Below are 24,249 nucleotides of genomic sequence, written 5' to 3' on the forward strand. Positions count from 1 at the left end.
GTGTAGTACACGTCGACCTGCATGCGCACTCACAACGATACAGTCTCCATCTCGTCATCTGCAGTAAATTGGCTGGTCCGCTCTCGGGTTTCCTGATCGCCTCTGCCTCCTCAAAAATGTGTCGTTTCCAAAGTCTCCGTCCCTCCGGAGTTTCTGCGCAGAGTCGTCGCGAAACTTTTCCGAAACGCTCCGCAAGGAGTGTCCGCCTTTCTCTGTCGCCGGGGAAATGAGAGGTTCCCCTCATAATTAAACATAAACACGTTTTTCTCAGCTGCAGAAAACAAAGAAAGCAACTCTACTTCACGTCAGCGTAGTGTTAGCTCTCTGAAACTCTGAAACCGATCGTGGCAGCCTTTGCTCACTGGATGGAAGTCCAATCGCATAAGCAGAAGCGAATTCCAGAGGCTTTGCCTAACCGCTCGTTGCGAAGAGCACGGGCAGACACGCAGTCAGACCACGAAAGCCCAACGACGTGTCTACAATAGCGTTTGTGTAAAAACGCGATTTCTCTAGGTCGTCGCGGAGTATCCACGAGAAAGACAGTTTGTGCAACAGGGTCCAAACGGAAAATTTCGTAGTACATAATTCGCAGAAAAAGCCTACAAATCTCAAAGGACTCAAAGGAATTGACTGGGGCTCGTACAAGAGGTGTGGGCGAACGGACCAAATATCCGGTCTCAAAAGCAACGACGCGCACGACGATCGTCCTGATAACACTGGTAGTCGTTTTCTCTCGATACTTTATGTGGAGTGCAGAAACAACGATGGAGTTTTGGAGGACGTTCAGGGGCCAGAAATTTTCTGGGGCTGCTCAGAAGGGGTCGTTTCCTGCCTCTTGTCGCGCACAAATGCAGCAGACACGTCGCCACTCGCGAAACTTGCACATTTCCTACAGGATACGTTCGTCTCGCTCCCGCTTTTCTAGGTCTTCCATGTCCCCGACTCGCCGCCAAACGCATCGAAGCGAGCGAGCAAATTCGAACAAAGCGGCAAAGACGGTCACTTCCTTTATCATTCCATTCTCTCACACTCTGTTTTCACGGGGAAAGCCCGCAGTCGGGCACTGAACCCGCCTCAAACTCGGCCACGTCTCAGGCTGCGGTCCCTGACACATGCAATATCTGCAACTTTCTGGGTCTGAGAAAACGTCTTGTCCCCAGAAGACGGCCGACTCGGGTCCACCAGCGAAGATCGAAAAGGAGCAGTGCCACGGGAACAGGATTTCTTGAACACCTTAATGGCTTCCAATCACACAGAAGCCTGTGAAAAGCTGCGAAAGGGAACGCTATCCAAACCCCGTGGTTTTTCATGCGGGAGTCCTTGACGCCCCTCTCTGTCTCTGAAACGCAGTCATCGTTGCATGCACGCTTCTCCATTGCCAAGTTATTCGGTACACTTACGTCATATATGAAAACAACATGTTGCCGGTACCCAGAAAACGGTGCGTGAACACGCTTTACACCCTTGAGCGTGCATTGTTGTAATACCATGAAACCGTCCATACCTCGGTGCAGGACGCAGCTACACTGGTCTGTCGCCTCCGACGCACTGAGGCCCGCCACAAGTCACCACAGAGGCAAACGCCACAGACGCATTCGCAGGGGCACTCCCTGTGTATCTCGTTCATGGTGCCGCTGTCAAACCATGAAAGTGCTCTCGAGTTTCCGCCCTTTGATCTGTTCGGAATGTACGCACATATCGGACGCCTGTTCGCCTAACTGGCAAGTAACTGGGTACTGTCTTGTACGCCGGGTATTAACGGAGACTTCCCTCTCATCTACTACCGATGGGCCGGTACTGCAAAGACTCTTCTAAAGAGTGCCGTCGGTGCGGGGTCTAGACGAGGGCGAGGGACGCAAACAGAGAAGTTGCGAAAATCACGCAAGCGTGAGCAACCAAGCCCGAAGCCCGCGAAGCCTGCACACTCTTCGTCTCAGCATCAGCTTCATCCAAGGACGTGTATGCATTCTTTGCTGCCTGCCGGAGAACAAGTTGGTGGTACAGACAGTGCGTGGTATCTGTCCGCTTCAGCCACGGTCCTTGAGCGAGGACGAGGCCGAGGTCAACCATCTCGAAAGTGTCGGGAATCTGACCCGCAGAACCCGTTCGAATGTTGCCCAGAATTTCCTTCGACGCAATGCGACTCTCCGCTTCCTCCTCTGCATAACAACACGGACGTCGCATACATGTGGTAAAGAGACAGGACGACAGGGCGCGGCACAGCATATCGCTTGGAAGTGCAGCACAGGGTTTCCGATTTAAGATACCGGACGCCACGCCATAAACAGCGACCGAGTAAGGAAACTCGCACGGAGTTATCACAAGGTATTGACGGGGAAAGCAAGAAAACGAAAGAGATTCCACAACACCCACACTTGTCGACAGAAACAGTTGGGTAGGGCGTCCAAATAAACTACATATTAAAATGATCGCATGTAAACTAGTCTTAAACACACCGGTCTTCACGTAACAAAGAGACATCACGACTTTAGATTGGTTGGTACGGAATATCGAACCTAATACTAAATAACTGGGTTTAATACACAAGGTTGAACTATGTGACTCTCTGGGTGTGACGGTGCCACCGCAAAACACATAGATCTTTTATGATCATGAAATTGGCCGAAAGCGACGACAGAGCAGCGCAGGTGCGCAGTGAACAAGGTTTGAAGAATGAACATGAAGAAAACGGTTGTGGTACGAACACACACAGCAAGCAATGATTTGCTCCAACGGAAGCAACATGACGTCCCATATGAGCGGACGCCGCTTTCGTCTCTCGCACTTTATCACATACGAAAAGAAGCTGTCGTCTGTTTTCTGCGTGTAATCATGCGAGGAGTCCCGCTACCAGAGCAGAAAAAAATTCATGATTCCGTGGAACTTCTGTGAGTCTCCCTAAAACCGTGATGTCTTTTCCTCGTTTATATAAATCCAGTAATGCTTGTCAGGCTCCTTGGAAGCCTCTCTCCAACGTACTCGACATGATTTCACCAAGCGTCTGTCTCGGGAAGAAGAAGTGGACTGTTTCGTAGTTCCCGGTGCTGAGGTAGGCGAGAGTGCGCATCGCAGGGTCGGAAGCCATCCTCAGAGTTCTCACAAGATCCTGGAGGGAACGAATCTTGTACTCCTTCAGAGTGAGGAGGTTGTTAGGCGACCCTGAGACAGGACAGGTGCGGTAGAAGTTGTTGACGTGACTCGTGCTGCCCTGCTGGTAAGCCAGAATGAAGTAGATGTCGGTCATGTGGGCAATGCCACGCGATACGCTGTTCATCGCGTCGTCGCCACGGGAGAAAAACAAATACTCCGGTCGCACAGGCTTCTTGTACCGCGAGCTAAGTTTTTCTGCAATCGCTCGCAGGTAAGTTGGGAAGTAACCTGGAAGAACCGCCATCACAGAGAAACAGCGGAACACAGTGCACACGCGGAGGACAGGAATGTCTTTCTTCTTCTCCCAATGGTCCAAATTTCCTCTCAGTACATGCCGCCCGCTTCTCTGCCCATGCTATTACCAATGGATCGTATGTGCCGGACGCAGATACAGATCTACGACAAAAAGGGATGTCTGCGGAGAAGTATCAGTATGTGGCAGACCGCGAAAGGGACAAAGAAGACAGAAAACACGGTAAGAAGGAGAGAAGCGGCAAAAAGAAACGAAAAGGCAGTTGCTCAGGTGGAGGTCGGAGTTTTTTTCGAAACGAAATTACGTGTGTCTGCGCTGCATGGACTTGTTCTGCTCTGGTGCACAGTGCTATCCCGTGTCCACCCGCTGCTGCATTTCGCAGTCTCTCCCCGGAGCTGTTCGTCTCGTGAGCCGTGCCGATTTTTTGCTACGCATGCTTGAAAGTCACTTTGGTAAGAGGCAAACAGCGAGCTCCGCTCTCTCCTCCAGCCTCTTCTTTTACCGGTATCCCTTTTCCCCTCTTCTTCTCTCCATCTTATATCTCTCCTACTCGTCTTTCCTCCATCTCGTCCTTTCCTGCTATCTGCATATTCTATCTGGTCTACTGTATATCATACTTTGTTCTTCTAATCCTTCTCCTTGGTGTTCCCTCCATTCAACCTTCTTGTTTCCCGTTCTTCCTGTCTTGCTTCGGCTGCTCCCTCTCTTCCACAAACGCAGCCTACCAATGGGAGGATCGACGGAGTAGTTTCCCTCTTGTCCCCAGTTGAAGCCGTGTTCAGTCTGTGCGCCCGCGAGTTCGCTGTCTGCGACGAGGCCGCGGAACTCGGGGACGCTGCGGAGGTCGGCGCCGCGAGGGCCTAACCCAGCGACGCGGAGGACGCCTGTTTTAAGCACGTCGAAGAGGAGATCGGATTCGTGGAGAGAGTCCAAGTCCGGCCACAAGGACAGACGGTCGCGCTCCAGATCCTCCCCAGTCGGACGTGCAGGCGTCTGCACGGCATCCGCGATTGGGGCGCCCTGGTCGTTGACGATAGTCGTCGTCGGGTGTGGCGGATTGACAATCGCAGGCAGCATGTCCCCCGATGCCGGCGCGGGACAGACGAGAATCGGAACGTACGGAACGTCGGGAAACTGAGGAAGCAACGTGTTGCCCACGTAGTGGTCGCCTGCACGCGGAAAGAAGAGGAAGCAAGATAAGTGGGAGCGGCAGGTCAGCGACCAGGTGGTATACTTCTGAATCTAACGCTGCACGCTGTACACACGGGACGCTTTAACGTACATTGACGAGGCATGCACTTCACAAACATAAGGAAAGGTTTCACGCTGTAGCCAGAAGTCTCTCCGGCAAACACGAGGGGTCGCGCAGGCGTCCCGAGGCAGACAGAGACGCGACACGCAACCGAAAACCCACGCTGTCCTCGAAGCGGGTCCTCTCAGAGGCACAAGCCCACTCGTCGCTGTAAGCACACAAGGAATCTTCTCGAGTGAAAATGTAGAATAGAGGTGGAGACACCGGTGGACACCGAAATGCATAGATCAGTATGGCGGCTACACAAAGGGGAAGGCAGCAACACGAAATTTAAATCCCCAAACACGGAGGGTTAAGTGGTTGCTAGCGTACCTGCAAGTTCGACGATTGCTGCGTTGATCGCCGATCTGAGACCATTTGCGCAGAACCCTTCTTCCGCCGCAGAGTCCTCTTTGCCTGAACCGACGGTACGCATCGCGGGACTCCCGAGAGTCGCCTGGGTGAAGCAGAGAACAAGAAAAAGGCTGCCTAAGCAGTGGAGGCAGGGACGGGCCGCGCGGCTCCATGAGAAAGACACGCGGGCGGAGTTCTCCATTCTGTCTGGAAAAAGTACGACCACGAGAAAAGCGATGCGGGCGGTGTGCACCTTCGATCCACTGGCGAACGCAGTGTGAAGGGCGCAAGGCTGGGTTTCAATCACTGAGAGGCCGGACGACAAAAATGAGTCGGTCGATGAAGAGACAGGCCGGCTGGGGTACACGAACGCATATAAAACGGAGACGAAACGGGAAACAATTTTCTCTTCCGGTCGAAAGATACAGAAAAAGTACAACGACTCTTGTGTCGAAGCGGTTGACGCAGAAATTTGTGTGGATTGCGTTTTCCCATGTGTACCGACACCGGAATGGGCCGACACACAGAACGGCCAAGTTCAACGAAGGGGCGGGCACTGTGTTCTGCAAGCGCCGTTCTCGAAAGTGTGGACAAAAGGGGCCTTGCAAAACGAGAAAAAGGGAAGACGTGGGATTCGCGTTAGTATCCGATTTTTATTTTACCACAGAGACCGCGTTCCTAGGTTCTATGCGGCGGAAACTGTCCGGGTCTGGCTGGCCCGTCTTGAATGTTGCCGCGTTTTTCCACGACACAAACCCGAGTAAAACTCTAGGAAGAGGGCATGTTCGACTCGGCTACTTGCGCACCTCTTCCACAGAGGGGCGAAGAACTACCCGTGAAGAAGAATCACGGTCAGAAAGGAAAAATGCCAGCGCGTTATGTCGATTCGGCTCACTTCGGCCGATTGTCACGGCGTGAAATTCGAAGTCAACGGCAGTTAAGTACGGAGATCTGACGCGGAGGACGCGAGCATCCGATGGAAATGGCTTCAGGGACCAGTACGTGCGGATCCAGAAATGCCCGAATTCTAACACGTCCTTCTGTTGCCGTTGCCTGCTCGCACGGGTGCCTAGAGGACGCGGGTCGGAACAGCGTGTCTTTTTTGACAGGCAGAAAACGACGGAAAGTGTCACCAAGAAAGCGGAAATGCCCTTTGTGAAACCGGACCAAGAAGCGCAGCTCGCGGCGTTCCTCGCCAGGGAGCAACTGGCTAAACGCGGAAGCAGGAAACTGCGCGTCAAGTGAAATGGTGGAACTGGAGACAGGCATAGGTAGCCAGCGATGAAGAAAAAGCGGATGTGCTTCGAAGAACAACAGAGGAGCGTTCTGTTGCTGTCTACTTGGAATGCGTTACCGCCGGAGTCGCCCCCGACGAAGGGCCTCACTCTCCTACTCAATAGAAGTCAGGTCTCTTTCTTTCGTTCTCAAACTGAAACGCACTCCTTCACATCTTTGGCGCGTACTCCTTCGCCGTGACGGTTGACAAAAGAGTCTCGTTTCTCACGCACTGTTGACCCAGCTGTCTCCGAATAGAGCGCGAAGAGTGCTTTCGTCACCTGCGTCTACACCTACACCACTGTCTATGGCCCCTCACTTTGTGCCTCTAAAATCGCGACCCGCTCTCGGTCGCCTCTGCAGCTCTGCTCTCCACTTTAGAAACTCTCTAAATCGGTGTTCCCTCTTATTGCAGTGGCAGTTTGGAATCGGGTCCCGTGAATTAGTTCGTAGACATCACAAGTCGCGGAGAAAGACAGCGAGAAACGAAAGTTCGCTCGCCTCGTGCAAGAACTCAGGCGGCAACCGGCTGCACAGACACTGACGCCTTACAACGGAGCGACCACGCGGCTCACCCGAGTGCGAGCTGGTTGAAATTTCTACTCTCGTTTGGAGTAAAAATTCGATTTCCCCTGTGGAAGGCACCACGGCACAGCCGCGCCAACGCTGAATGGCGTTTCCTATAACGACAAAAAACTGGCGCCGGCACCGATGTAGGAGACTCGGAAGAGCATCGATGAAATTTGACGGGAAACAACAGAGTGTCGGCGTTTGAAAAAGGGTACAATACACTAAGCTCGAGAAGTGACTCTGCGGCTTTGAATCACCTGACGAGCTCACGGTTTTCACTGGATAGTGGAAAAGCGTTTCATCTTGTTCTGCGAAACCAAACGGCACTAGATCTGGTGAGCAAACGTCTCAGTCGTCCACTGTAGCAAAGGGACTTCTACACAGCGGTGGACGTCTCTCAAAGGAAGAGTTGATGCATGAATGTGGCTGGTCGGATGTAAAAATGCTTCGGCTCACGAGTCTAGACTGCTCAAGAAAGCAGAAAACCCTGTACCAGCCAATCCCGATGCTGGTGGCACCCGCTTAGCAGGTTTTGCCGGCGGCATACGAAAATCTGTTCGGGTCCTTGTAGCGATATTGATGAAAGTTGGATGTGTGAGGAGAGTTTCGAGGTTCTTGGTGGAATCCACTGGGTTTCCATTTCAGGTGTTTTTCTTCCGTTAACTCGAGCGCGCTGTTTGTGCGTGTGTGGTGGTCGTTCTTACGCATGTGGCCGCGCGACCTTGACTCTCATGTTCTAAAGCAGTTCTATTTCGTGAAGTTCTAGATCAACCACATGTGGAGAGTTGGACCAACTCTTAAGTGAATATAACAGTCGATGCCAGATCCTGTCGTGCCCCTTTCTCACAAGGGTTTTAGCAAGGATGGGAACCGGCAGAAAGGTTGCCGGTAAAGGAGGTGGTGAGGAAGCAAGTTTCTGCTCATGCTCAGCCTGAAGTAGGTACGACCGTTTTCAAAATAAAAGACATTGGTTTGAAACGTTCGAAAGCTAGGGTTAATGATGATCCTGTCTTTCTGGAAATAAAACTCGACGTAGGAGCCTAAGAAGAAAATGCATTTTCCGATACAAAAGAATCTCCCAGGAAACCACGCAGAGGCCGCTTCGGAATCTCCGTGAAGCAGAGCGCTCCACGTGAACAGGCGATGCCGCCTACAGCAAACAAAAAATGCGAGTGGTTGTACATCGCTTGTTTGATAGATCGACAAGACTGATTTGCATTCTGTGGTAGCAATTTTGTGCATAAAATGTTCTTGTTGTGCGTTGACTTAAAGTGGGGTGTCTTGGTTGCACGGGGGAGGCGTGTACACGATGTTGACTTTTTCACTTAGACCTTGCACGTTTATTGGAGAATATTATAAAACAAAGATCAAGTTTGTTTCCTTGAGTTGTTTTCAGAAGTAACTATGCAAACAGATACATTACCATTAAAATAGGTCTTGTTGTAACAAATAAAAAGGATATTCTATATAAATTTATAGTATCATTCTTCGAAAAGTGTTCTCTTGAACTCGACTCCTAGTTTGTGTTTTCGGTTGCAGTTCATGCGGTTCAGAAGCTGCCTGGATATGCGAGCTCACAGATAGCCGCGGCGAAAGGAGATGCTAACGAAGCAGAAAAAACCGACGCCGGGGGCTTCTATCGGTCGATCTTTTCTCGCGTTTCCTCAAAAAATTGTCAGAGTCAAGAAAAGACTATTTAGCCAGGTCAGCCAAGCGGCTTCCGCACGCAAAAACGCTTTCTCTGTACACACGAAAGTCCTCGGAAACCGAGTCTCGACAGAAGCGGAAACAGTTTCCTCCCTGCGCGCAGTTCGCCATGTTTTCTGCATCATTCCCCACACCTGCAGAGCAAACATGCACGCGAAACAAATATATCTGGACATTCACAGCGACGGTTCTCAACCGCGCTCTGCCAACACAACAGAACTTGAATCCGCATGAACAGACCTTCACAAAGCAGTGGTCCGGTTCGGAGGGTCGACTCCCGAGGAAAAAAGAGTGTATCGAGACAGAGGAGTCTCATTGTAGAATGTGGCTCTGAATGACTTGTTTCTTTCTAATTGCGCCTTGCGCCGTACATGCACGCAAATGAACGTGAAGACACCAAAACGAGGGAAATCCGACGTTCATCGTGTAATAAACCGCTTTCTTGTCAAACCATTCACAAGTGCGCATACTGATGAGGAACGGGTCTTCCCGGTTTCCTTGCATTGTCTTTGCTTTTCTGTCTGTCGCCTTCGACAGACACCACCATTCATCGAGGCATAAGTAAAGCGAAGCCTGGGAAAGAGGTTGTTCGTGAACGCACTCTTCTAACTTCGTCAGGGCTGAACGGTATGGCGTTTCTTCAACAAAAATGTTGGTATCCGTTGTTGATGGCCATGAGCATCTTTCCACCAATTCCCATTCGAAGGCAGTCTCGATGAGAAATGACTCCACACGAAGTCTGCATGATCCAGAGGCCGGTGTTGAAACGCGTGCGAAATTTCAACTCATGTGGAGTCAGCCAAATGTCTCTGCTGGGTTTAGACACCACGCGAATGTTTCGAATCACCTGCAAACCAACAACAGAAAATGGCACACGCCTTTCTGCAGAGTTCTTCGAACTCCGCGCTCACATGAGGTTCCGAGCGAACGTGAGGACGGGCAGGCTATACCGGCATCTACGCTTTCGGCGAGGATCAACTTCAACGCACAGCTGTCCATCTCATCCGCGAGTCTTTCACCCCGTTACTCGCGTTTTTTAAGCAAATGCCGATGCGATGTCTCGTGGGCAGTCCTCGCAGAAAAGAGATGGAGACAAGGAAGTCCATCCAGAAGCTCTTTGTTCCCAGTGTTTGAGTCACCACCGTGTCACGGAAGTCAACGCACCTCTTCACACGGAAAAACGCGTACTCCAAACGGATATGCAAACACCCACAACAGTGCCGACAGGGGCACTGCTAAAACACCGCACCTGCATGTACTTGATCACATGGATATAGATAAACAGGTAAATAGATAAATAGATAGATACAGAGAGATAGAAAAACAAATCGATAAATAGATAAACAGATAGATACAGAGAGATAGATAGGCAGATGTCAATGTTGATGCATGTGTAACAGGACATTGGTGTTTGAGAAGATCCAGAGGCTGATGCGAGAAACTTACGGGTGCCCCCTTGTAGTGTTTGAGGAGGATGTCGATCTTGGTGCCATCGACTTTGAAACCACGAATGAGGCCCTCTCTCTGCAGGAGGTCGAGAATCTGGACGTTGAGCACGTGGAACGGACAGCGCTGCGAGAGGGCGTCCACGCGCAAGAGCGAAACGACCATCTCACACGCTCGTTGCATCTTTGGAAAAGCAGGAAGGAGAGAGGGAAAGCGAAAGGACAGGAGAACGAAAAGGCAAGGAAAGAAGGAAGAAGAGAAAAGAGAGAAAAGGCACCCACAGGTACCTGGGGTCAGGCTGCTGCCGGAAGAGAGGCCAGGCAGCGTGGAAGGAAAGGTGAAGAGTAGAAAACGCGACACAGATCCGCCGCCACAAAGACTTCACGCGACTCTATTTCTGTGCGTCTGGGAGAGAAAGCAGAGACGATAATTTGAGTAGAAGGAGCACAGAGCGGAGATGAGGCAGGCCAACAGATAAAGGACGCAACAAGAGTGCCGAGAGGGGATGCAACACCCGTGAGGAAAAGAAGAGGAACAAAGAGAGCAGAGGCAGGGAGAAAAATAAAGGAGACAAGAAGAAGAGCAGGAAAAACAGCGAGAAAAAGGCCTGACTGCCGCTGACAACGCGTGCTCCCCTGTCAGGAGGGAGCGAGGGCGCAAGTGACGCTCTCGCACTCCACCTTCAGGGGAAGAAGAATCGCGCCGCGAGAGAAATGAACGAAATGGGAGTAAAGTAACGAAAAACAGGAAGGAACGAGAGGGGGAAGGAGAAACGGAGAAGACGAGAAAAACTGTGTTGCCAGCCCACCCCTCCAAAGGCGCTGTGTGTCTCACTGGAGAAGGAAGAAAGAGAGGTCCGTCGCGTTCGAAGGAAAATCAGAAGATCAGACGTTCCACAGAATCCGCAAACTCTTGACACTTTGAAGAGGCTCTTCTCAACACAAGAGAAAAGCGCGGCCGCAAAAAAGATCCGACGGCTTTTGTCTGCAAGAAAGTCGCGCGTTTTGCGAAGAAGCGGAAAAAAATCTGCTTTCCCTCTCTTAGAAAAGAGCAAAGAATGGAAGGACTAAGAGAAGAAGAACCTTTTCTTTTCTCCGGTCGCAGAACAGCCGGCTTCTCCAAGTTCAAACGGGAAAACGCGAATTTCGGACGCGCCACATGCAAGTCGCGCCTTCTGGAACAGCGAGTGCATGCCTCCCAGAGAAGGGGTCGTTGAATGTGTTGATTTTTCCTGCCTCGCTCGATACAAAGCCTTGTCAAGGAAAAAGACAAGCGAAAATGGAGTCATAAACGAAGGGGAACTGCGCTGTCAGGTGTAGACGGCCTGAAGCGACACCGGCAGTAAAATGTTCAGAAAGAAGTCGCGCAAAAGGCAGAAATTCTAAAACTGCTCCTGTACACTTGGGTCTCGATGACAATAGAAACACGTGTATGCATGTACAGGCTTTTATTTAGTGAATGATACTCAGAAATACGCATTGATTCCACGTTTAGCTAGGAAGGATCTACTTGCATACGTATACCCACACATCTCTAGGTACAGAACGTGTACGATTGCATGAAATACACACACACATACATACAAATATATGTGTATATATATGTGAGTATTGTATATGCAAGCATGTATCTTTCAGATTTGCTTGTTGCGAAGAATAGAGCGGGCACGAGGTTGGAAGATTTTTCAGTTGGAAGTAACGCTTCGCAAGAGGAAATTTCACGTGGACTTTATTCCATTAAGGAGAGGCGTGATAGTGCTTGCGCAGGTGCACAGTGAAAGAAAGTCATTGACTGTGCATGTAATCCTTCGACTGTATCAGCACGTCCATCTTTTTTGGGAACTCAGCGTCTACGACGCACAACCGAGTAAAATTCTTCAGCTGGTTCTGCTTTCGCGGTTTCTGAGATTGTGAAGCATGCGTAGATCTTGCTAGGCACAGAGGAGTGAGGAAAAAAGCGGAACAATCAGAATACCAAAGCTCTGAGGAACTGCCGCAGAACTTTACCAGGGATGATAAGTACAACGGACAACGCTATGGTCAGAGAGTGTGTTTTGTTTCAGTCACCAACCGAAGCTGCAGAGAAACGGTTTTTGCGGTTGAACAGCTCCCTTAGAGCTGGTGAAACGTGGACTCTCTGTTCCGCACGTGGACGCGCAGTTTCTCGACGTCTGAAAACTCGCGTTTCCTCTACGGATGGTTACCAGTGCGGTCTCCACCACGCTGGAGAGGCGAAAAACACATCGCAGAAAGAGCTGACAGCGCTCTCGTCGCTGCGGTTCAACCGACTACGGAACAGACGCATGACAGTTTTGAAACACGACGGAAAATGACAGTCGCTCTACAAGCAGTGATCAGACTGCAACGTTCGCAGTCGGCTCACAACGCAAACACAGACGGTGTCCGGAACGAGCGAAAACCGATTAAGGAAAAAGCACAACGTGCACGGGGACTTCCAGACACTGCAGCTGCTGTACAACAGAAAAAGTGGCAAAAAAAACGAAGCGATACAGCTACCTCTTGAGCAGGTGTACCGACCTAAAAACGCCTCTGCAGCAGGGACGCTGTAGGCATCACGAAAAACTCCCAAACTGAATCTCACGCGAAACAGAAGGCGTTCTCTCTCGATGAGAGAAGCAACTGAGAACAACGAGAAACGTTCGACATCCGGAGATCCTGTCGAACGCCTACTCAAACTCAAGGGAGTGCCTCTCACAAATCCATGCTGTGCGCGTGGAGAAACGCGAACGGAAAAACGCGAGCAGGAAAGCCCTCCGCCAGACACGCTCCTTGTCGCACTGTAGTTCTTCACTGACAAGTTCCGAGTCGCTTCGTACCCGCCTCCTCTAGAACGTAGCTGGTTCTTTTAACAACCGGAGGCGCACATACACAAGGCTTCCTGAACGTGTTCAAAATTCAGTACCTCTTGAGTCCCTTCTCCCCTTCTGTTCTGTTAACACATTTTCCCCTGTCTTTCGACCGAGCGCACACGCGCTGCCGCAAAGAAACGCTGTCAACTGACACCCGACAACGCAAACGCCACTTCTCAAATATTGAGAGGAGCGCGGTAGCACAATGTTTCTTGTACTGAAAAACGACGCCATTTCAGCGGCGAATTCGTGAAAACGAAGCAAGTTTCGTCGCATGTGCCCGTAAAGGACTAGTCGTGCGACGAAACAGTATACAAGGCGCAAATCGCTGCCACTGCTTCTTGCTCGTCTGTCACGAAACTCCTGCAGTGCGTCCGCCGCTTCAGGTGTATGTACACCCTACAAAAGTCGAAGCCCGACTTGCAGCGCACTGCTACTATGAATATGCGGTCACAAATGCAGACATATAGAAATATATATATATATCTTTATATATGTCAGTTTTGTATGTGTGTTTGTATTTACAGTGAGCACACCGGAAACAGCTGGAGCGACGGGAAGACGACAGCGAGTCTTCTCCATTTCGTCTGTCCGTCTTGGGTTCAGATGAGCTCTTTGTCCATGCCTCCAAAGCCACTTGAAAGAAGCCACGCCTCCGCATACACAGAAACCCATGCCCAGCTACATGCACCGAGACCGCCACTCGCGTGCTTGTACGGAAAACGAAGTATCCTCGTTTCCCCGCCCACGGTTTCTGCTCTATTAACGCCTGCTTAGTAGGCACGAGGGTACATGTGTTTCTGTGCATGCGCGTCTGTATAAACGAGTTCCTCGTCTCCTTCCTGCAACGTCCGCCAAGCTCATGGCTGCGAGACGTCGTCTTGACTCCCTGTTGTCCTTGAAATCCAAATCCTTCATCCAGACCTGGAGTCGATGGCACTGAGAGAAAGCGGGGAAGCGAGGCTGATCTCGGACCCTCCCCAGCGTGGCTCTTCGGGGTCGGCGATGCGGCCGAACTTAACGAAATTTCCGTAGGTGCATGTCCAGCCCTCTGAAACACACAACGTTCGCATGACGTGATGAAAGAACAGGAAGTAACAAGACGCACAACTCACAGTTGGATGCAACCTCGCTGTCAGCATGTAAACGCAAGTGTCTACCCCGGTGTCTCTGTAGATATGTATCGTCGCAGACACGCATCTACACAAGCACTCATGCCCGCGTACACACATAAATAATATACATAAATACAAACACATGCACATATAAATACTTATGCATGCACAACCAGGCATACCTACATGCGTACACATAAACATATATATCTATATATATGTATATGTATATATATGTGTGGCTACAGAACAGATTGAGAGTAATCATGTAGTGTTGATGTATCGACTTGTGGCGAAGAGGGAAGTTGACTTATGATCCGCGGAATCTCACAGCTAATCTCTCTTCCCAGTTGTGTTCCAGACGGACTGACAGAGCCCCGTCGTGATTTTCGAGTGGAGGCATAGGTGTAACGAACTGCTCGAATGAGTCTGTGTATGTGTGTGTTGTCCAATCTTAGGAACTCTTACGAGGATTCACTTGCAGGAGACGCAGGGGTTCTGTCCACTCGGAAGAATCAAAAACGTCAACAACTGCGACGAGCTGCGCCTTGCTGTCGCGTTTGGTATCGAATCTGAGCATCTGGAGGCAGCCGTCCGCGTCGTCGGTCAGTGCGTACAGCTGAAACGTCAGGGAGACACGAGGGCGCGATTTTTCTTTGTTGCATGCACAGGGAGTTTTTCAAACGCATGAAAAGACGTGGACATCGGCAGCGGAAAGCGGAGCGGAGGCGGGGATAGCCAGAGAAATGTGTCGCCTGAGCTCGGATGCGACAATCTGCCGGTTTACAAAGCTGTCTGCACACGAGAGAAGTCCAGATGTCGAGATAAAACGAGTGCGGTCTGCCTGTAGAAAGCGAGAGAAAGACGAATCAGATATATGAATCACCACAACGACTGAAGAAGAAAGAAGAGTTGCCCAAGACGAGGAGTTCTGGCGGTCCTTCTCCTCGGCGTCGTGGCGTTCTGCGAGCCAACGCAAAGTGTGAAAACCTTGAGCGTTCGGAACAAGAATCACTTACAAAGTCGCCCATGACACGAATGTCTTCCACTTTCCGAGAAGGAAGAAGATGCACCATGCATGAGCCAATGCGTTTGCTTCCTTCCTCCGCCAGGCATGTGACGCTCGTGTGTTGCTGTGCACAGATGTCCGGCGACGGCGCTCTGAAGACAAAACGAGAGAGACAAAACGAGACACAAAATGGTTCTTTTGAAGCCGAGAATGCAACCGTCAAGTGGACACGCTGATGCATGCAGAAACGCATGTCGACCGACTGAAGACGTAAATCGAGATGTACTCGGGGGTGGGAAGGAGTATCGAGGAGCGACTACGGCAGAGAAAGGAGAGAACATCTGTCGTACATGAGCACCATAGTCGTGGCTTCGCTTGCCTCAGAAAACACACTTTCACGGAGAAGATCGCAAAATCCACGAAAACGCGATTGCCGCTTCGACAGACCCCACACTGCTTGCAAGCACCACCCAGGTTCTTCCATGATTTTTTGGTTGCATGCTGGCGACTGCCCCCATGATTCTTGAAAGAGCACAGGGTTCTTGTTGGGAGCTCGGAGTCTGTACAGACACAGGAACGAGCTGTCGGATCTCGAAAGTCCATCGCCCAGGTGAAGCGCAAAAAGGTCCTGGTCCTGGGGTCGAAACGTCGGTTTTCCATGAACGCCTTCTTCGCCTTGTGAAGCGCGTTATTTACTCCTGGAGACTCACCTCAAATCGATCTGTCGAACTCTGCCGCACATTTCGTTGGCGGCGAACACAGAGTTCACGAAGACGTTAGTTCCTTGCACTCTGAGAGGCCACAGCATTCTGCGCGTCTGCGGAATTTCCTGGACGACAGGGCGTCCGCAGCGCAGATCCAGTCGCAGGAGAGAGAAGCAGCCCGCAGAGGAACTTTCTCCGACTGCGACGAGACTCGTGATGCTGCTGCGGCGCCAGGGAGGACTGTACGAAGCAGCAGCTGAGTCTGGAGAGAACAAGAGACTGCGTCGCGCAGGTCTGAACGAGGGGAAGTCGAGAGACAAGTCTTGCTCCACATCCAGCGCGTGAATCCAGTTGCCTGCAAAAAAAGCAAACGGACGTGGACAAAGCGTCGCGGAACAGACGCGTTTCCTAGAGAAACGAGGTCCCTACGACAGCCGGAGAAAGAAGAGGCGGACAGCCACACGGGTGAGGCGCCTCACTCTGCTTGACGGGAAAAGTCTCAAGTGGAGACCTCGCTCATAAAAAACAATGTCCGACACAGGTACAGACAGAAAGAAAGGTTTCATTCACTCGAACGTGCAGACAAAAACACTCACATTTAAATATATATATATATAGATAGATAGATATAGATATAAATGTAGAGAGATATATAAATGTAGATATATATATATATATATATGTAGATGCGGAGATATCTCATGGAAGCCAATACAAAACCTTAAACCCTAAGCAGACGACGTTTTGTGCGTCTCACGTTTTTGCTTCACCTCGAATCATGTGAATTGTTCCATCCTTCTTTGCATCCTCACCATTCGTTTTCCCTGGAGTGATCGCAGTCGTCTTTCCTGTGTGCAAGTCGACGACTTCGATCCCCGCGGGGTACCGACTCGCAGTCCGCACCGACACGATTTGCTGCTCTGCTCGGCAGATCCGCAAATCATTCACTTCTTGAGAAGGTCCTAGCCCATACATCGCCATCATATTCACCACACCAACGCTGCGAGCACACACAACAAACACTGTCTACAAAAATAGGGACAGACAGATATATATAGATAGATATAGGTATAGATATACATCTGCGGGTATACAAACATATATAGATATCTGTAGGTATCATATCTAAACATATATACAGATATATATAGATATATATAGATATGTTGGCAGGTGCTTGACGGAAAGAGTGCTCTGGAGCTGGTTATACGCATTCACGTGAAACGCATTACATATTCGCTTACTTATATATACGTATCTGTAAATAAATATATTTATACACATATGCGTGTGTTTGTATTTGTGTGTCTTGAGATATGCGCGCATCGCGTAGCCCTATGAAGGCACATGAAACAGGCAGTTTGAAATGTTCCTTTGAATCTGCGGGAGGCTCTACATACGAAGACCCTGTGAAGCCGTGATTCCGAGCGCATTTTTCTCGGGTCGCACCTTGTGTAGCGATGGAGAAGAGAGTGCGTTCGGCGACTGAAGAGGCGAATCGTTCCGCTGTCGTCTCCGCAGGCGTAGAGTTCTGGGCAGACTGCAGAAAAAGGAAAAGACAGAAGCTCCGCGAGTGGCACAGCAACGCGTCGTGCATGTAAGAGAGAAGAACGAGCAGCGGAGGAAAGAGAAAAGGACGGAAAGTGGGTCTCCTGTATATTTCGAACCTCCCGTATTCAGTACGAGATTTCGTTCAGAACGAGAAAGGAGGAAACAGAAACAACGGCGGCATGCTTGCACAGCGTCCTACCCTCTGATTTGTAATTGACAGACAAGCAGAACTTATGAGAAGTCGACAGGGGGACTCCGAAAGCAGGCAGTAACATGTAGCCGCATATATAAGTAATTGTATGTGTATGTGCGTGAGTTCCCTGGGTGTACAGGTAGATACAAAAAGTAGGTGGTGCGTTGCTTTGACGAAGGACAAAGATCTTGGAGAGAAGTTTTTTTCGTTCTTCCTAGCCTACTGTCTAAGCAGTTGAGACTCCGCGTCGGAATCTGTTGTTCATGGACCACCTGCAGACTCTCCCGGTCGATGACCCGAATATACGACGACCTCTGGCCTCCGGGTGTCTCGACACCTTCGCTCGCGATCAGAATTTCTGCCGCATCTTCCCTGGAGTCGACACAGCACAACGCAAACGTCCGTGGATGGAACGAACGGCGTCCGCGCCCAGGATGCCTCCCGGAACTCGGCAGTCACTCGAAAACTCTTCGTTCCCCTCCGCGCACACTGAAGAGAAAACGAACGCCGAGAGTCGCCCTGCTCCAGACGGAGTTGGTGAACCACCACGGTGAGATTCAGGACGCGCGTCGAATCTGTCGACCGATGCTGCTTCTCCAAAAATACTTTTTCGCATCCGGGAAGCGCGGATATTCAGTGGGAACACGAACAAATGGTCTGACCCCCTCCCCCCCCCCCCCTACAAGCGACGCATCGGAGGGCTGGTTGTTTTCCTGACCTGGTATCCATAGAGTTGCTGAGGTGAGGATTGAGTTTCATTTTCGCGGTGGAGAATCTAGGTGTGCTCCAGGAGAATGAGTCCGAGGACGGATCTGCACCCTGGGAAGAGCTGCATGGAAACCAGCCGTTGCCGTCGCGATAGAGGCGCCGGTAGTCGTTCCGATAAGCGTGGGCATTCAGCCAGCGACTTCTTCTCATCTCCAGAGCCTTGACCTCTCTCTCGGACTGCATGCATGCATCTGTCTGGACGCCTTCTTGACCGGGTCTCAGACCGCACCGTGTCTGGGCATGCGCGTCTCCTTCTCCCGCGCGAAAGTGAAGGGTGGATTTCCCGTTGCGCGCTCTCCATGGCTCGACGACCGCCTCCTTGTGCTCTTCTTTCTCCTCTTCTACGCCCCGCGCAAACATCTCCCAGACGCGTTGAAAGTGTTCTCTCTCTGCGGCATCCCCTCGCGGCGCCATGTCACTCGACGTGCTCTCCGTCATCTCTTCCTCTCTCTCCCCTGCATCTGTCGAAGTTGACTGTGGCTGCTCCGGTTGCGCCTCTTCTCCCTGCTCTCCTGCGCCTGCTGGTTCTCCACCCAAGTTGCTACCTGTGACTCGGGTGTCCCCGCTTCGCTCCCCTTGTTCTCCCTCTTCTTCTCGATCGCGTCTTCTCTGTGGCGCGGGCTGCTCCTTCACCCATTCGTTCATGCAGAGTGCCCGCCAAACTGTCGCATGGGAGCCCACAGCGTACGCGCGTCGGTCCAGTCTCTGAAAAGCAACGAGATCTTCGACTGCGAGAAACTGGCAAAGAGTTGAAAGAACTTCTGCAGGCACACTGGTCCACCTCAAAGGCTTCGGCGAGTCCGTCGAGGAAGCCTTCCTGGAGCGAGTTGACTCTGGTCGCGGGACGCGCGACAGTTGCCCAAAAGCAGACGAGCCCACCTGTCGTTCTTCTAGGTTTTCTGTAACGACCGGATAAAAACTGCATGCGTGGCGCCCCGCGGGAGACTCCCTGGAGCATGCGTTCTCGAATCTCTCCTCAGCAGGGACGGCCGCCGCCGCTTTGGCTTCCTGCCAGCGACTTGGCGCAGACAGCGAAGAGGAATCAAGTTCTTGTGCGCTTCGAAGACTGTCCAGAGAAACAGAGCCTTCGACTCCTTCGCCTTCAGGCCCCTCGGCAGCGGCGCGAGTCGAAAACTTGGAGTCCGTTTCCCGTGGCGAGTCTCTCGGCCGCGTTCGCTTTCCGACACGCCCCGAAAGAAGGGAACCGGCGTCTTCTGGAGACGTTTTTCTCACCGAAAAAAAGCTCTCTTTCTCGCTGAGCCTCGAACTCCGCTTCGGCGGCGTCCGCGTGCTCTCCAGCTCGAAGGGCGCCGCAAGCGACGGAGAAAAGAACAGAGGATAAGGCGAGGCCCCCAGGCCCTGCGGCAAGGGCGACGGAGCCTCGCTCTCTTCTCCCTCGTTCTGTCGAGACCCGAGGGTGCTCGAGCGACTCCGACAGAGAGACAGCGCCGCAGACTGCGACGGCGAAGAAAAGCGAGTTTTCGGTCGCGCATCTTTTCGTCTCCCTTCTCTTTCAGAGCGACGAGAAGACGCGAGCTCTCCCTCGCTGACCCCCGGGCTCTCGATCGCTACTCGCAACCTGTGGAGGGAACCGTACGCTTCCCTCTCGCCGTCTCGATACTCGCCACGCTCTTTGCTTCTGGATGCCGCCGCCAACTCACAAAAACTCTCTGGAACCTGTCGAGACGGCGAAGGAGGCGACGAAGGAGAGAGAGGAGCGGGGGGAGAAGAGCGTTGAGTGGCTTGTTGGGCGCGCTCGCGTATGCGCGAGCGCGCCGAGAGAACCCAGGAGTTGCCGCGTGTCTGCGGAGACAGCGAAGGCGACGACACGCAAGCGTCCCGAAGAAGACGCGTGTGGTGTCTCTCGATGTGGGGTGAGGACGACCGGTCGCGAGATGCAGAAAGGAAGGACCGCGAAGGCTGCGACCGGATCTGCTCCCTCAGAGTCGGACAGGGCGAAGACCACGTTGTCGCAAGCTGCACAGGCTCGAGAGAGAGAGAGTCCTCAGTGCCCTCTCGACGAAAAGAGCGAGAACGCGAAGTAGGGCCAGACGAGAAAAAACACGAAGCAGGGGCAGAACGGCTTGGCTGTTGACGTTCGTGCGTATCGAGGTAGGTCGAGTTCCGAGGAGAAGAGAAGGGAGAAGGGAGACCGACGAGCATGCGCGGCTTCGCCTCCTTCGTTGTCTCCTCGTGGTGCGTATACGCCTTCTTTCTGGGCGGAGACCGAGACGGCTGGCTCTCAGCGCCACTCAAACTTTCTTGACTGACGGCGAGGACAGAAGGTTTGTCCGACTTGTCTTGGAGGAGAAGTTCTGAGTCGTCTCCTCGCAGATGCAGAGACGCGACAGGTTTCCCGCTTCCGTACGCGCGGCTGCGAGAGCCGAAAGACGTCTCCCTTGAGTCAAGTGTCTCGACCGTCATCTCTGTCTCTCGTGAAGAAGGAAATCGATGAGAAGGAGCGTCTCCACGCATGACGCAGGAGCAGCTGTCGCGTGTTGCAGGCAACCCAGAAGAAGCAGGCAACGAGGAGAAAGGCGACGTGAGAGCTGTGCCGTCATCTCCCGAGACCGCAGTGTCTGGCGGCGGGAGGGCGTTTTCCGACAGGCTCTCGCGCCCCCGCCCCAAGAGCAGAGACGCCGAAGAAAGTTGGGAGGGTGAAGAGAGAGGGAAAGTCGTGTCGAGTGCATGCGATGTTCGGAAAACATCGCCGTCAGACTCGTCGTCGCTCGGCAGGAGAAACGCAGAGAGTCTGTGGACCGCCTCCGACGCGACTTCCATCTGTGTGGGGGTGTCTCTGAGCATCTCGAAAAAGTCATCTTCGCCCTCGGGCTCGGCACTCGCTTCCTCTTCCAGAAAACGGTCAAAGTCGAACGAGTAGCTCGTCGCCTCGCGTCCCGCCTCTCCTCTCTCGCTGCCCCGTGTCTCCGTCTCCCTCGCGCTGGGACTGAGGCCCCGTCTCCGTTCTCTCTGGCTTGTCTCTCCAGCCTCACGCCTTCTGAGAGCCGCGGCGTCGTCTCTGTCGAACCCAGGTGCCTCGGACCTTCTGCTCGCGTCTCCTCTCTCTCCTCGCACTCGTCTCTCTTCCCTCCGGAATGCTCTGTCGCCTTCTGGCGCGCCGTCGTCCTCGCCGAAGCCGGACTGGTCGAGGACGGAGACAGCGGGGGCCCTGCCCACGTGGCGCGGGAGTTTCCTGCACACCCTCACTGGTTCGCTGGGGTCCCAGGAAAATCCCGAAGAGCCCAAAGTCGCGAGGTCTGCATGTGTGGCGGAGGCCTCCGAGTTTTCGCCAGAGTAAGAGAGATCTCTCAACGACACGAAACTTCCTCCACGACTCTCTGCGTTCGCTTCAGCAGGCTGGGTGGTCGGCGAGCAGTTGGGGAGCGGCGAGAGACTAGCGGAAGAAGATTCGGGCGCGGCAGTGGAGAGAGCGGGATAGAAAGGGACTGCAGACTCTTCAGACAATAGCGAAGAGCAATCACCGCCTTCTTCCTCGCGCCCCTCTCCCCCGGAGGAAAAAGGATCATCGTTACACGGAGGGAACGAACGAGGCGGAAGCCTACCCTCCCGAGGAGGGTCTCTCAAGGCCGGCCTCTGCATGCCCGGTCGCTCTGGGGGTCACGGCAAACGCCGCGAAGATGAAAGGAGAAATGAGAGATTTCTAATTCAGATATGGTCATAGATATGCATGAATATAACATGAATACGGACATCGGAAGATTCGAGAGAACGGGTGAGAGAAGCGGAGTTCGAATCTATAGGTATATATCCATATATATACACATGTATATATATATATATATATATGTAAGCATGTATACGAATACGCCCTCAGATCGGTGGGTGAATGAAAACGTATCCCTGTTTGGCCGCGGCTGCTCAGCAGCGCCAGACGAACAAAGGCGAAATGTGGACAAGTTCAGAAAAGTCCTAGAAAAGCGAAAACGACAGGGGATGCAGTGACGAGGCTCCGCGTGTCTGCTCTCGAGTGTCTGTACACAAACTGGCAGAACCGACAAACGGGGTGGACGACAGACTTGCAATAGACCCGTCGCGCGAGGGCTAGGCGAAGGCCAGCAAGAACCTGGGGACGGAAAAAATCCTTTAAAGCGGAAAGAGCCTGAAAAAAATGTTAACAGGTACGACACGCACAGCCACCGCGTGCAAACAACAGTCGCCAGAACAGGAGGGAATGCAATCGAAGGTCCACGAAATCTGGTTCAAATGTCCAAAAGTGTGTACGGGACACGACCGGAAAAACGAGTGTGTGTTCACCTGGAGACCACAGAACCTGAGAGTCGCGCCGGAAACAACGGCACAAGCTATTTACAAAAATAAAACGAAAAGGGAAACAAAACGTCGCGACGGGAGAGTGTACAGACCGCAGATCTGCGCTTTGTCGCACTCAACCTTGTGCGAACATTTTGGTTTCTGGAGTAACGCGTCATCTCTAAGAGGCGCCGCGGTTCTGAGCCGAAGCCCGAAAAGGTGAGAGCCGGAAAATGGCAACAGGAAAAAAACGCAACAGTTTGCGACGCTCTGTTGGTTCTGTCGCAGGGGAGGCGCGGAAGACAACAAGCCCAGTTCGAACAACGCGAAAAGGGTCTGACCAGACGCGCCACGTTCTCGGTCACCACCGAGCAGCGAGCGCAAAAGTGGTTTACAGAAGCTCGAAAGCGCCAGTGGAACTCGCAAATGACACGCGACAACTCGGGAAAACTCAAAAAGTGGAACTACATCTCGCCTCCACCGGACACACTCGGATACAGGGGAAATCAAAAAAAGATCGAGACGTCGTTTCAGTAGGGAAGTGGACACCACACGGAGGAGTTCGGTGCAAAAATCTCGCATTCTGAGAGTCTGAGTGCCCAGCGCGGATCCGCCCAGATGCTTGGCCCGGTCTACAAACAAGATCGCGAGGGCGTCTTGGGGGAAACGACCTTTCAAAAGGATTCCAGTGAGCAGAGCAGCTAGCGCAAATCAGAGGAGACGAAGGGAGAAAAGATCCGAAGACGGAGTGCGCTGGACCTCGACAGATGCGCAGATGCAGTGCAGGAACACAGGCACGGGGAACGAGCACGCTGAGAAAGTGTAAGAAGCTGCCGCAACTTTGCCGACGTTACCGCCGGAGAATCGAAGAGAAAACGCGAGTTCGGTGTCCGCTTTCCCGAGAATTTGGAGCGGCGAGAAAGATGGCAGAGAGACGGCGGCGGCCACAAGTGAAGAGACAAAATTCAACCAGGCAAAAAGTGTCGATTTCCCCAAAACCACAAGAGAAAAGCCGAGAAGAGTACTGCCGCCCACGGCAGGTCTTTTACGTGCAATCCAACGGATCGCGCGAGAAGTGTCGCGCCTTAGCTAGAAGGGGCCTTTTCCTGAAGTTCGCCAGACACGAAAGACTAGCAAAGAGGGCGTAAAAGAGTGATCCTGTCATGGAAAGGTGAATTCCGCACTTACCTTTCTTTGCGAAAAGAGTGGACGAGATGGGAATATCGATTTGCGCCTCGTAGGTGCTCGCTAAAAGCGTTCCGTCTCTCATGAGCTGAAAGCCGCACCAGCATACTCGTGGAAAAAAGTGGAAGATCTGCAGGTGTCGAGGGCGGCGCCTTGCGAGATACTCTACGAAGAGTCAAGACTGAGAGTCGGAAGCTCACGTGGCGAAAAAAAATTAACGGGAATGAACTATATACAGTGCAACTGCCGCCCTGTCTGCTCCGTCGTCCCCGCGAAAAGAGTGACAGTGCGACGCGTCGAAAAAAGTCTTGAAGCGAGCGAAGACGGAGACGGCGAGAAGGCGGCGCGAGCAAGCGAATTCCAAAAATGACGGAAACGGCTCTGGAAACGGACAGATCGGGAGCAGAGACGTTGGGGGTTCGGCGTCTCGAGCTTCTCCACGTATTTTAATGGCACGAGTGGCCTCTGACTCGAGCCTTCGCTCGCAAGGGAAGATGAAGCGGGGAACGCGCTTTTTTGTCGCGTCTGTAGACAGTCGAA

At 52.3% G+C, this 24,249-nt stretch overlaps 5 protein-coding genes across 5 annotated transcripts; 1 reads left to right on the forward strand and 4 right to left on the reverse strand.

The window, feature by feature from the left end:
• Positions 1–327: 327 nt before the first annotated feature.
• TGME49_261400 (hypothetical protein) lies at positions 328–6,609 on the reverse strand. The gene is made up of 4 exons (XM_002365232.2): positions 5,028–6,609; positions 4,129–4,572; positions 2,980–3,378; positions 328–2,159 (listed from the first exon to the last, which is right to left on the reverse strand). Exons 1-4 carry the CDS (start codon positions 5,248–5,250, stop codon positions 1,837–1,839), a joined length of 1,389 nt encoding a protein of 462 aa, XP_002365273.2. The 5' UTR covers positions 5,251–6,609; the 3' UTR covers positions 328–1,836.
• Positions 5,220–5,966, forward strand: TGME49_261390 (hypothetical protein; the record flags this gene model as incomplete). Its single annotated transcript, XM_002365231.1, has 1 exon — positions 5,220–5,966. The coding sequence occupies one exon, from the start codon at positions 5,220–5,222 to the stop codon at positions 5,964–5,966; it is 747 nt and encodes a 248-aa protein (XP_002365272.1).
• Positions 6,610–8,575: 1,966 nt separating the features above from the next.
• On the reverse strand, positions 8,576–11,137 carry TGME49_261380 (ribosomal protein S8, putative). The gene is made up of 3 exons (XM_018781258.1): positions 10,047–11,137; positions 9,202–9,447; positions 8,576–8,734 (listed from the first exon to the last, which is right to left on the reverse strand). The coding sequence occupies exons 1-2, from the start codon at positions 10,227–10,229 to the stop codon at positions 9,241–9,243; spliced, it is 390 nt and encodes a 129-aa protein (XP_018637093.1). The 5' UTR covers positions 10,230–11,137; the 3' UTR covers positions 8,576–8,734; positions 9,202–9,240.
• A 2,147-nt stretch (positions 11,138–13,284) lies between these two features.
• Positions 13,285–21,855, reverse strand: TGME49_261370 (hypothetical protein; the record flags this gene model as incomplete). The annotated part of the gene is made up of 8 exons (XM_002365229.1): positions 13,285–13,966; positions 14,499–14,649; positions 15,050–15,191; positions 15,750–16,098; positions 16,556–16,743; positions 17,193–17,283; positions 17,711–17,859; positions 18,206–21,855. 8 exons carry the CDS (start codon positions 21,853–21,855, stop codon positions 13,830–13,832), a joined length of 4,857 nt encoding a protein of 1,618 aa, XP_002365270.1. The 3' UTR covers positions 13,285–13,829.
• Positions 21,856–22,010: 155 nt separating this feature from the next.
• TGME49_261300 (hypothetical protein) lies at positions 22,011–23,934 on the reverse strand (the record flags this gene model as incomplete). Its single annotated transcript, XM_018781257.1, has 2 exons — positions 23,713–23,934; positions 22,011–22,375 (listed from the first exon to the last, which is right to left on the reverse strand). The coding sequence occupies exons 1-2, from the start codon at positions 23,792–23,794 to the stop codon at positions 22,011–22,013; spliced, it is 447 nt and encodes a 148-aa protein (XP_018637092.1). The 5' UTR covers positions 23,795–23,934.
• Positions 23,935–24,249: the final 315 nt, after the last annotated feature.

Source organism: Toxoplasma gondii, chromosome VIIb, assembly GCF_000006565.2.
Source record: "Toxoplasma gondii ME49 chromosome VIIb, whole genome shotgun sequence".
Classification (NCBI taxonomy): domain Eukaryota; phylum Apicomplexa; class Conoidasida; order Eucoccidiorida; family Sarcocystidae; genus Toxoplasma; species Toxoplasma gondii.

Coding starts and splice junctions, on each gene's coding strand:
- TGME49_261400 (XM_002365232.2), bottom strand. CDS start 5,250: ATGGAGAACTCCGCCCGCGTGTCTTTCTCATGGAGCCGCGCGGCCCGT. Junction 4,573..5,027: donor AGCAATCGTCGAACTTGCAG/GTACGCTAGCAA, acceptor TTCCGCGTGCAG/GCGACCACTACGTGGGCAAC. Junction 3,379..4,128: donor CTCCGTCGATCCTCCCATTG/GTAGGCTGCGTT, acceptor CGGTTCTTCCAG/GTTACTTCCCAACTTACCTG.
- TGME49_261380 (XM_018781258.1), bottom strand. CDS start 10,229: ATGCAACGAGCGTGTGAGATGGTCGTTTCGCTCTTGCGCGTGGACGCC. Junction 9,448..10,046: donor AACACTACAAGGGGGCACCC/GTAAGTTTCTCG, acceptor GTTGGTTTGCAG/GTGATTCGAAACATTCGCGT.